At 30.5% G+C, this 13,787-nt stretch overlaps 1 protein-coding gene across 1 annotated transcript; it reads right to left on the reverse strand.

Annotated features, from left to right (window-relative positions):
• Positions 1-9,373: 9,373 nt before the first annotated feature.
• On the reverse strand, positions 9,374-10,618 carry LOC106754546 (cyclin-dependent protein kinase inhibitor SMR3). Its single transcript, XM_014636565.2, has one exon. The coding sequence runs from the start codon at positions 10,402-10,404 to the stop codon at positions 9,943-9,945; it is 462 nt and encodes a 153-aa protein (XP_014492051.1). The 5' UTR covers positions 10,405-10,618; the 3' UTR covers positions 9,374-9,942.
• Between the last annotated feature and the right edge of the window lie 3,169 nt (positions 10,619-13,787).

Genomic DNA, 13,787 nt, shown 5'->3' on the forward strand with positions numbered 1-13,787 from the left:
TGTGTCAACTAGAGATGTTTTTCCCTCCATCTTTTTTTGACATCATGGTACATTTACTTGTTCATTTGGTTAGAGAAATCAAGTTGTGCGGACCGGTATACTTANNATGGATGTATCCTATTGAGCGTTATATGAAGATTTTGAAAGGGTACGTTAAAAATTCATATTGTCCTGAAGGTTCAATGATTGAAAAGTATATTGGTGAAGAAAGTATCGAGTTTTGTTCAGATTACATGACATCAACGAATCCAATAGGAGTTCCTCGCACATCATGGTTGAATAAATTTTCTATAAGTAAAAGCATCTGAGGTGTGAATGTTGTGACAAAAGATCGCGAAGAATTGTTGCAAGTGCATCTTTATATATTGAACAACACAGATGAGGTGATCCCTTTTTTGGAAGCACACAAAGCCATTGTTAAGAATAAAAATCCAAGACAATCAGAGAAATGGCAGTTGATGGAGCATAAAAAAACATTTATGTCTTGGTTCAAATCTGAAATTGACAAAGAGCCATATTCTTCTCAAACTTTATTGTGGCTTGCAAATGGTTTAAAGTTTGATGTTGTATGTTGTACAGGTTATGAAGTCAATAATTGCACATTCTATATGAAGACTTTGGATGATAAAAGCACAATACAAAATAGTGGAGTCAGTTTAGAAGTTGAGTTGCTTCAATTTTCCACATCAAAAGATCAATCTCCTATACTTGGATCAATGAGATATTATGGTATAATAGAAGAGATATGGGAGGTTGATTACACCAAGTTTTTTTTCCATTGTTCAAATGTTAGTGGTTTGACAATAAGAGTGGTGTGAAAATAGATGAATCGGGTATGACACTGGTTGATTTTCGAAAGGTGGGTTATCGAGACGAACCATTTATCATGGTACACCAAGCATCTCAGGTTTATTATGTCAAAGATCCTGCGTCTGACCATTGGTATGTCGCTTTTCAAGGCAAGAAACAAATTGAAGTTAACGAAGACAATCTGATTAATATTCATATTGCTGACAACCATTCATTTCAAACTACAACAAATTTGGATGATCAATCTATAGTTGACGACGATGTACATGCAATTCGGTCAGATCATGATGAGGGAATATACATATGATGAATCCATATCTTTATGTATGAATTTCAAATTTGTGTATAAGTTTTTTATTAATATTACATAAGTCTTTTATTAATATTTCCTATGATTACTATTACATGTTTTGNTAAATTATATGATATTACATAAGTCTTTTATTAATATTACATGTTGTTCTTTATTTTGACATATATATGGCTGACCATCCAAATTCTTCAGGGGATGAGGCTCCCCCTTCCAGATCCACTAGAGGACCCACCAGGATGAAACAACTTTTGATCAGAAAAAACAGTGGTGAAAGGACACCAGTGAATATTAACGTGATCACGGGTATGGCAACTGGCCCCAATGCAGATGGCTGATCATACCTTGGAGTAGTGGCACGTGACAGGATTAGTATTCTTACTCTATCTTTTGACCATGTATCTGAGGTTGATCGAAACATTATATGGAATGATATATTGGTAAGTTAGTTAATATCATTTGAATTACAGTTTGTTTATATTGATAATTTTGTACTGATACAACTTTATTATGTTTATTTCAGCTGACATTTGACATTCCAAATGTCGCAACACTTAGAAATAAGTGTTATCAACTATTGCTGAAAACTTCAGAAATTTTAAAAGTAAGTTGACCTCGAGATATATTTTTGGAAGCAAAAAAAATAAGTCTCCATGTACTACATATAAGGCCATTAATGAGGAGACTTGGCGGCTCTTTGTACAGAGTCGGACATCAGAGGAATGACAGGCTAATATAGTTGATATTATTCAATTCCTCATTAACATATATATATATATATATATATATATATATATATATATATATATATATATATATATCATATGAACTAATTAATTACATATATGTGACAAGCAATTAAAAGCAAAGCACAAGAAACAAGTGCTCAAAACAAAAACCCCACCTATTATCTCGTGGTGGGTATAAGAAGCTTGAGGAGAAAATCCTCAAGCAAAAGGCAGATGCTAGACCACCATCTGAGGGTGGTAGCCCCCAACCTCCTTCTCCACCTTCTCGGCATGAGAAATGGAAGTTGGTTCGTATGAAACCATCAGCACCTACTCTTCTAACACTGACGGGAAATTTCTTAAAGATTTATAAGTTATCATTGTTCCTAAAATAATAATAATTTCATTATACATACTACATTGAACTTTATAAAGAATAATGGTGTTTTGTAATGTTACAGGACTCCTTGGTTGAGCAGAGCTTCCAAGGTCAATTCACTCCAGAAGGTCGCCAGGATATTCTTACCGCTGTAATTGGACGACCTGAACACCCTGGACCTGTACGTGATGCTGGAATTGGAGTAGGCATTCAAGATTATTTTGGGCGCTCTTCTCGCCAGACTTCATATGCATACAGCGAAGCACAGCAACAAAGGCTGACACAAGAGATCACAAAAAAGCTTTGAGCGGACCTTAGGGAAGAGCTTAAGACAGAGCTTAGGACGGAGCTCAGGACAGAGCTTAGGACAGAGCTCAGAGATGAATTGTATAATGAGGTCTGCACCATGTTCCAGCAGCAGTTTGAGAGTTATGGCATGCGTCCGATGTCATCTCCTGTACAGGAACATGTTGTGCCTCCCACGGGTAAAATTAATAAACATTTATGCAATTATTTCTATCTTTTGTATAATCTAACATTTACTCTGACAGGGAGAAGTGGGAAAGAAAGTTGTTCAGCACTAGCTGTCCCAGGGGATGACATCGACGATGCTAGTCCATGTCTGCTATATAGTTTATACGGTACCGAGACGGTGCTAGTTGCTCGTGGAACAGTGTTTAAGGCAGCGACTGTTGTTCATGGTATGAAGCTATCAAAGGATGAGGTGAAGGTCTCAGTAGACGACATTATCATACCAGATGCCTCAGTTCCTCTGCCCACAGATGAGATTTTTACTGTGGCACATGCATTCCAGTGTTTTATCGCTTGGCCTAAATAATTGGTTGGTTTAGTTTCTGACACCCCGGTATGGAATTCTACTTTTCAACTTATCTCATTTTTAAATTTAAATGTTATTGATGTCAAAACTTATCTTATTTTTCCATGTAACAACAGACGCATGCACAGGAGAAGATTCCTCTATCTGAGGATGATCCTCTTGGTTCATTGCAACTACTTGTTGACATCCTTCAAAATAAGCCTTTGGAGGTTGAATATGATGCTAATGTATTTGGGAGAGGCTCTGAGGTCCCATTATACCTCCATAGCCAAGATGTTAGTGAGCTTGCGCCGGGAACAGAAGAGTTGAATATTACATTAGTTCAACTATGGATGATGTAAGCCTATTTATGTAAAAGTGATTTATATATCAAGTATACTTATATCAAAGTTAATTTTTGATTTCAGGTATATGTTTGAGATCAGTAACAACTTGGGGTACAATGATGACTATGGGTTCATTGATCCCCAAGTCATTCACGAAACAAATGATTTTGATGAGATCACAACACATCTCACAAGAAGATTTGCAAGCGGCAAGAAAAGATATTTTATGCCTTATATATCCGGGTAAGTGCACTTTGCTAGCATAATAAAGTTTCATATGTGATTTTAATATATAATAATTAAGTTATTATGAATTTCAAGCACCATTGGCAGCTTCTTGTTATTTCTATATAGGAGAGTTATGCTTTGTGGTTCTGCTCATTGCACAAGTCTCCTCCCACACATATCAGACAAGCAGTTGATTGGTAAGAACCTCAATGTTTGGACTTTCTTTTTTATATAAATGAATGCTAAAACTCTTTTTTTATATATATAGTTCTATTCCAGCAAGTATGATAATGATTGGGAGATCAATTGCTAACAATAGAAAGCTTGCATGGATTTCTCTCAAGGTTTGACATATGCTAAAGCCATACTTTCTTATAGTTGTTTTGTTTTAATGATTTTCACTAACTATTTACAACTATGATGATATATTGTAGTGTAACAGACAAAATGGGTCATATGAGTGCGAATACTATGTAATGTATTGGATGACCCACATTATTCGTTCCCATGTCACAAGAGGCTGGGAAACGATAATATTTAAATTTAACAAATTTTGATTTTCTCCAAAATTTGGAATTCATATACACTTATTAATATCAATTGTTTTGTGCAGAGATTCAAGACTACTACAACAATTCTTGAGAAGCCACTTTCATTCTTGAGGAAAGTTGCTGCAAAACATTTAGTTAGATTATATAATAGGTCATAGTTATTAAATTTAAAATAATTTGAACATGTTGATTTATAGTTATTGAACATTGTGTGATGTAAACATTGATTATTGTGTTGAATCTGTTGAATTTGTGTGCATTGTGATTATTTGATATGCAGGTCTATTTTTGTGGTAGTGAATATCACAAAAACTGACCTGCCATTAAAAAATTCCAGGAAAATAGGTCGCGGTTGTTACCACAACCACGGTAGAAAGTTGGTCGACTTTTTTTTTTTTTAAAAGGGTTTTGGCCGCGGTTGTGGCATGAATCGCGGTCATTTCCCCAGCTTTTTACCGCGGTTCGAACCGTGGCCTATCATTAAATGATTTCTTTTTTTAAAAAAAAGGGGGTTTAGGTCGCGGTTCATGGGGAACCGCGATCATTTTCCCAGCTTTTTACCGCAGTTGAAACCACAGCCTAAAGTCCCAAACTTTTTATCGCGTCTATATATTCCGCGGTTCGAAAACTGCGACATATACTAAAAGTTTCCCTATGCTGCACTAGTGATATATATATATATATATATATATATATATATATATATATATATATATATATATATATATATATATATATATATTTTAAAGGAATGACATGTGCACAAATATGTATAAATTAAAATAATATCTAAATTATACTAACAGAATATTTCATTGCCTAATATCCATTAATAAAATATTTGACATATCTTAACACAAATATCATATTGAATCTATGTATTGTTTTAATACATGATAGAAAAAGGAGAATCTAACTTAAAAAAAAAAAAAAAACTCAACTAAAAAAGAAAAAAAAACACTCATAACTAACTTATTAGTGTTTTTAAGCAATAATCTTAATTAATCCAACATTTTTTAAAACATTTTTATATACATTTTAAGAAAATGTTTCATTATGAAATGTTCTTTCGAGAATGCATTTCACATGTTTTGAAAAGTTTTTTCTAGAACATATTTTATGTATTCTAAAAATCTTTTTCCATAACATTTCCAAATAATTTATTTTGAAATCTCATTTTAAAATATTTGTTTCAGAAGATATTATTATATATGTTTCAAAAAGTTTGTTCTGAAAATCCTGTTTGAGAAAACTTATTCAAAAATATATTTCTTGCATTCCAAATTTCCTGTTTCAGAAATTATATTCCTGAAGTTCCAAAAAGTCTGTTTTGAAAAATTTCCAAGACAAGTAACCTTGAAATCACTTTTTCAAGGATAAAGTGGTGATTTTAAACTTATAGGAGTGTGCCAAGAAACTATGGACTTTGAGTTGTAGTCAGAAAAAGCCTCACAAGAATAATCGTAGGAAGGCGTATCTTAGGACATGTGTCTGGATTTGGGTTAACCTGCCCAATTTATTGGGAGATTATGAATTGGGCATTGATCTCTCCACCTCCCAATTTCAAACCTAAATCTCTTCATTTTTTTTTTTATTTTTCTTTAATCACCAAAATAACCTTTTTTATTATTATTTTTTACTTTTTTAACCCTATTTATTAAATAACCCTAACATTTAACTTTCCACTTCATTCAGATTTTACTTTCCCTTTCAAGGCAGCCCCATCTCTCCCACGGCTCTCCACCTCCCCTTCTCTAATTCTTCTCACCACCACGCTCCAAGTTCCATTTTCCAAAATTCCAACTCTTCCACTCATCTTCCTGTGCTTTTAACTTTTGATGTGTGGCGGTGCGGCAGTTCAGCGGTTCGGCGGTACGGCGGGTATGTGTGGTGGTGTGGCGGAGCGGCGCAGTAGTTGTTGCTTCGTAGTTTCGTTATAGTTTCGTTTCTGACGTCTACGAGACGTTGGTTTCTTTTGTTCAGCATGATATAGGTTGTGTTGATTTTTGCTTCCTTTGAAAATGTTTGTAATATAGGGTTTAAGATTGTGTTGATTTCTACTGTGCATGATTTTTTGTTTCGTTGCTATTGATGTTTCTGGATGGGTAAGAGGAAGAAGACGTCCAGGCTTAAACCGAATGTTGCACATCTGTCGACGGATTTCGACATCCGTTTCAGGGACAAACGAACGTCGACGTTCGTTTAGGGCCAATTTTTTATTTCTAAGTTTTTAGTTTATTTTATAAGTAATTAAATTTTAACTTTTAATTTATTAGTTTAATTGTATTTTATAAGTAATTAAATTTTAAATATCGACAAACTTTTTATTAGTTTATTTTTTTTATTTATTAGTTTATTGTATTTTTAATTAATTTATAGAGTATTTAAATTTAATTTAGTGTTATTTTATAATATGTTATTTAATTATTTTTAAATTAAAATTATTTTATTAAATAAAATAATTATCATTAAATTCTTGAAAAAAAATACAATAACAAGAGAGAGCCTCACAGTGAGGGAGCACATAGAATTCAAAAAACAACAGATACAGGGGGTGGAAGGATCAACGTGAGAACAAATAAGTTTTGTATAATAGGAGATTGAAATTAAAATTAACTTATAAAATAAATTTTAAATTTTAATTAAGGGTATAATAAAAATATAAAAAAATAGAAATATAAGAAGGGATAAGATTGGAATGGGGAGGTGGAAGACCAAATATGTAGGGGTGAAAGGAATTTAGGCTAAACTATGGCCCATATATTGGACTCGGTTTTAGTTCAATCTTAAACTTTATTATTTATGGATTTAAAATATTCTAAAATATACAATCTAGAAATTTAATAAGATTATGAAACCCAAAACTAAAAAATTCATTTTGAACTATATAATTTAAAAAAGTATTATACAATTTAAAATATATTTTTAGATTTGAAAATTATACAATTTAAGACATATTATTAATTATACAATAAAAAATACATTTCAAAATTGTGTCGTCTTAAAATACATTTGAAGTTGTACAATACGCAATATGTTTCTAGATATTTAATCCTAAAATACATTACAAATTATACAATCAAACAATATATTTCCAAATTATAAAATACAAAAACACAATTTGAATTATGTAAATATATTACAAATTATATAATCTGACGATCCATAAATAAATTATAGATTACGTAGTCTAAAATCTTAAAATGTTATAAATTTCTATATTACGATATCTATAAATTCGTAAATGTATTCTAAAATACAATATGGAACCATGCAAATCTGAAGTGTATTTTTAAATCTAAAATTGTATTATAATAATTATATAATTAAAAATAAGGTTAAATATGGTTTTAGTTTTTAAATTTTAACAAAAAATTAAAATTATTTTAATTCAAATATTTTTTTTTTTAATTTAATTACATTAAATTTTTAACATGTCACACAGGTTTTTCAATTAATATTAAAATAAAAAGATATCAAACGAGATAATAAAAACTTAAATCAATATGAAAAGTATTTAACATTTAAAAAATATTATTATAATAGAATTAAAAAAATAATGTTCACTTGTTTTTTTTTTAAATTTAAAAACTAAAATGTATCAACATTTTAATAGTAAATTTTAATTTTGTGTCAAATATTCATATACTAAAATCATATTTAGTTTTTAAAATATCTTTATAGATTTCATAACCCACGGACACTTTAGACATTTCCAATATCGAGATGCAGGAAAAGAAAACGTAGAATTGTAAAAAGCAATTTCTTTCCCCCTGTGTTTTTCTTATAAGCATGCGTGGACAATTTTTTCGTAATGATTTTTAGAATAGAAATAAAAATATTTTTCACACGTTAAAATTAGTTTAAGTACAAATTCGTTTATAAAACACTCATATAATTTCTTAATTTTTTAATCTGTATATAAATGAATTAAAATTTATAAAACAATTAAATTTATTATTTTTTTAAGATTTTCCTCTTCTAAAAGACCTAATATTCATGCAGTTATGTAGTGCCAGATGTCATGATGTGGCCGCAGTATATCTTTATAACGTGCAAAAGTGCATATCCAAGACATGCAAGCATGGAGATCTTCGAATCATTGCAAAGCGGATATTCATAAAAGCTTAGCATTACTTTCATGAATACTATGTAATTTAAAATAAAATGTCCAATTTTTGGCTAAGAAATAAAATGAATTTGGTTTTTATTTTTAAAGGTTATCTAATTTGACTTGAAAGGTTTGATTGGGCTAAAAAAAAATAGTGTTTATTAAGTTAATCTAATATATATGAGGTGGTTGGAATTGACCATATTTCAGTAAAAGAATAATTTAATTTACAGAATTATTAATTTTGAAATATGAATAAAAAGAAAAGTTGAATTTGAAATGCATTAACACTATTTGGTGTTGGTACAAGTGTTGTTAAAGGAATATTAGATTTTAGGTAGAAAGCTGAACAGGTGGAGACAGTAAAGATAATTCTCAACCTAACCAGAGATTGATTATTATTGTGTTTGATATGTTATGAATATGAGGATGAACATGGTAATAAATTGGTTAGGTTTGTCTTAAAGTAGTTTAATTGATTTAGTTGGTAGTACATTGCTAGAGATCCATCAAACCCAACAACTAATGTTTCTTATTTTCTTAGATCCACCCATTGCAATTAGGTTAAAAACTATCCTCTTAAAGCTCCACACTCCTCACATTTTGTCTATATTTAAACCTAGGTTTTTACAAAAAAAAAAAAAAAAAAAAAAAACATCACTAGTTGATAAACTTCAATCTCTAAATGTTTTATTTTTAATGAGTTATAGTATAATAATAAATAATTCTTGAAAGTGTACCTTGTTGTCATAATATATAAACATTTATATGTACAAGGAGAAAAAAAAAAGAGCTTCATTGAAAGAAAAAACCCTTCAATTGATTAATTATTAATAATTCTATAACTAGGTTTAGTTTATTTGGAGGATACTTAATAAGGTAGGTACTTTTGAAATGTTTTATAATTGATGAAAAGAAAAAAATAAATAAAAGAAAGCAATTAATTATATAATAATTTATATGTAGAATAAAACTGACTGCATGGCAGTGGAAGAACATAATTATTCATGTTTCCAGCAATAGAAACTGTGTCTGGTCATCTTTATGGAATCCGAAGACACCTTCTCCAAGTGTAATCCAGAAGGAAGAATCTCAGAAAGAAAACGATAACCAAACTCAACACTTTAACTAATTAAGATGAATCTTGATTTTGTTTTTTGTGTTCAAAATAAACCTTATCAGAATCGATTCTCTTCCTTTACAACATGGCCGGTGCATAAACATGCAGCACCAACAACTTAACTGGAACAAAAGTAAACTGGTCGGAACAGTGGTAAAGTTAGAAATTCTACAACTGCCATTCACACAAACTTCACATTAATCTTTTCAAATCCCTTTATCTTTTCGGCTTACACCTTAACAAATTGCTCTTAGAATATATATATATCTATATACTAATTATGAGATCTCAACAGGAACAGACAAAAGGTCCAAGACAAATCAATTGACCGTACCAGAATGAAAATCGACGATGCTGACCAAAATTTTGCACCTGCTATGAGCTATGCACATGGAAACTGTGTTCCATTTTCGTGGTTGAATCCGGGTATCCTTGACTGGGAGTTAGAAACTAATCTTTTGAGATACATAAATCAATTTAAGAGACTGATCGTTCCTAAAAACTGTATGGTGCATGTGGGTTTTGCACCAAAATTATTGCATCATTCGTGATCCTGTCTTCGAACTTTCTTGGTGCTTTGTTGGGCTGGGAACAATAATTCGAACACCTCTTTTGACAGATCAAGTGGGTGTCTGCAGTTGCAGTGGTTGAAACAAGATGCTTTTCTTTTCAGAGACGGTTTGGTTTTTCTTGGTGCAGGTGGGCACTGAGAGGGCACCAGAATCTTGTGGTCCAAAGAAGTTGGAGTTTTGAAACCATCATTTTCTTCATCTTCCTCCTCTTTGAGTTTTTCCTTTTCTTCTGATGATGGAGTTACTCTACAGATCTGTCGATTTTCTTCTCTCTCTTCATCTCTACCTTTGATGCTTTGTGAATACCTAGAGTTGGAATAACTGCTTGAAAGGGTTTCAATGTTCTCAGTTTGGAACTCCAACATGGGTCTCTTCAGAATCTGGAAATCGCTCTCTTTGTCATCCTTGGTGAGGAACTCTGGATTTGACATTGATGCTCCCTTTTGAAGTGCATGAAGTGAAGAAAACAATGAAGAAGAGCAGAAGAAAGAAGAGATAAGAAATAAGGGGTTAAGGAGATGTTTATAGAGAGATCCAATGGTGGGAATATAATCATGAAATCACAATCTCTTCCTTTTCATTTAATGATTTCTCTTTAGCTTCTTTGGATGCACTTTTGGGGATGTGTTTCTCTTACCATCTCAGTTTGTGTCCCACAAAGAGTGAACGTTGAGAGTTTTATAATACATGCATCGGATCTTATACCAATTCTTCAAGGATAAAGATACTTGTACAAACTCATTACTCTTCTTCAACTCATCACCATCTCACTACTTAATAAATTATTTATGTAACCATCTTTTTTCTCTCATTATATTTTTCAACATTAAGGACTAAATGTCTTTCTCTTCATTATGCAGTATATAACAAGGGTTGACTACAAAGAAAAACAAATCATAGTATATAGCTAAAATTGCCCTTAATTTACTTGTATAATTAACCTATTCAGTATCTACTAATAGTACGCTGTATTGTTGTAAAATTTTATGTAATTGTGTTGTAGTATCATATATAGAGACTAATTTGATTTTACTTACATAAAAAGCTTTGTCAGCAGAATTATAATACAATGTTAAATTATTGATAAAAGACTCTTTTTTTCTAATAATGTTGTCTATTTTTTTGGGTAACATAACTTATCATTTGAGAATTTGTTTAAAAAAAATTAAATGTTAAAAAAATCGCACAAAAGAGCTTACAATGATACATATTTCAGTTTGGTCCATAGCTCTTTTGAGTCAAACAAATTGATTTTGCTAATTGAGGGTGTATTTGACAAAAGTAGGGAATAAGTTAGTTAAAAATTAAAAAGTTAGTTGGGTCAAAGTTGAAAGCTTAAAACTGATGAACCAAATTAAAACATTTGGCAAAGCTAATTGTTAAACTATGGGATAAAAGTGTATAAAAGAAGGGTCATGATCGTGACGATAAGATAATGAAAATTGAGCAAACAACAATTTTTAAACGCCATATTGATGTGGAATTTCAACAACCGTTGCTAAATCAGGAAAAAAAGAGTCTAATTTAGTTAAATAAACTTTTATTACTCGATTAAATGAATAGAAAGAATTTAAATAGCCTCGCCAAACACATTCCAATTTAACAAAAGACTTATTTGGTTGAAGAAAACTTCAATAATATTTTTTGAATACAATTTGATTTTGTCGATACGTAACTTGTTTGAATTAGCAACACTTTGTTTTCTCTTTCTCATAAATATCTTTTTTTTTTTTTTCTTTTCAAACAAAGAGTTAGAAAACTAGTCACACTTAAGGTTTCTACGGTTCTCTTGGGCTTGAATTAGATATAACACTATAATGTGAAACTTTGGTTTGCTTTTCTGATATATAGTAACTTTAATGCATCTATGCACGTGATTCTCTTTTTTGGGGACCATTTAGTCACAACCCTGCAACTGTTACGAATGCCCTTTAGATCTATTGCTATATTTGATTCATATATCATCACTACTACGATATACTTTGTTTCACTTGCAAGCAATATAGTTGAAGAGATAAAGGCACCCAAAATTTGACTTTAATAGAAGGTCTACATCATTATATTCATTTATAGGCTTTTTCAAAGTGTTGTATTTTATGGCAAAATCATAAAAGCAAAACTACAACCATTCCAGAACCCAAGCTCAATTTCCAAGGATACTTAGATTCGATCGTTTTACTTTTTCATCAGTTTATGTTTTTTAACGAGTTTTAAATTTGTTTTTAATAGTTTTTATCTGCCATGTTCTTTACTTATATGAATAAAGAAAATAAAAACAAACACAAAACTGACAAAAGCCGAGGGATATTGATGGAAGAAGGTGGTTGATTATTTATTATTTAACAATCATTAAAGTATCCAAGGATGGATCACATCATGTGACTAAAATTTCAACATCTCTCTATGACATCACCTAACCAAATTAATGGATTTTTTATATAAGTCAATGACCTCTCCTATCCCTAATAAACATATTCTTTTTTTTTTCTTTTCTGGGACAAAACAACTACACCCTCGTAGGTTCGTGTGTTGTAGATTAAATACCGTGATTAAAATTTAATTAGGAAGCTTAATTAGAAATCTTAGTGATTACCCAAGTGAAGAATTTGGCTTACGTGTGGCTTTTCACCTGAAAGATTTTTCATTTTGTATGGTTTTAGTTGGAAGGTAGTTAGTGTTGCGAATGTGATTTTAGTGGTCGCTTTCTACTTTGTTTTTGGAGTAACAGGCAAAGAAATAAAAGTGATAGTGCTCCCATTCTTCTACTTAATCCATGGATTGGTGACTTTGGATTCCTTCACTCAAAATAGAAGCAATTTCAGATTTGGTGAACTTCCAAAGCTAGAATAGCTGTCCCCTAACATACTATATAACTACCATCATATAAACAGTAGCTACCTTCGCAACCTCATAAATTTTAAATACTCACTTTTATTTCTTTTAATCTCTCCAAAATCAACGTAAATATGCATCTAATAAAGTGCATGGTTTTCATCGTCTTCTGTTTTCTTTGCATTAGGTGAGATAAAAAGTAAGTACAAGTAGTTAAGTATCAAGTTCTTTATGGATTTAATGATCATTTTCATTTAGGATTTTATATTAAATGCTTTTTTTTTATTGATTACTTAAATTTTTTAAAACACTTCCTCTCATTTAATTCTTTCACTACAGTGACTATAATTTTCTTTTTGACCGTTTTTTTTTTACTTACCTCTACGTGTTAAGAAATATAAAATTTTATAGTTATTGTATAATAATTTTTATTAAAAATGTATTGGATAATAAGGTCGACATGCTTGATGACATCCATGTTATTATCTACACCAATCAAGGAATTGTCATTGTGATCATGATTGACATAGGTAATGAGATTGACATGTTTTTCGATGACTTTCATATTATCATCTACACTGACTAAAAGATCATGTCACCACCATTAATATAATTGTCATTGTGTTATCTTTTTATCTAACATATTTTTAATGAAAACAATAAAAATCATTTGTTGTTTTATATTGATCACAATACCATTTTATATTAATAAAAAAATTTCACATTTTTTAGTAAGTAAAAACAAATAAACAAGATAATATAATAAAATAACATTTGGACAAACACAATTAGTAAAAAATTTAAATATCATGATTCAATTAAAAAATATACAAAATAATAATTAAAAATACTCAAATATATGGATAATTGAAACCTAATTAAGCCTAAAATGTAAAACATGTTTAACCAATGTATTATTTCAAATTCTTACTATTTATATAAATTTGAACTTGGGGAAAAATAGTTTAAAATGAATTGAAAA

This window comes from Vigna radiata, unplaced genomic scaffold (genome assembly GCF_000741045.1).
Source record: "Vigna radiata var. radiata cultivar VC1973A unplaced genomic scaffold, Vradiata_ver6 scaffold_111, whole genome shotgun sequence".
NCBI classification, from domain to species: domain Eukaryota; kingdom Viridiplantae; phylum Streptophyta; class Magnoliopsida; order Fabales; family Fabaceae; genus Vigna; species Vigna radiata.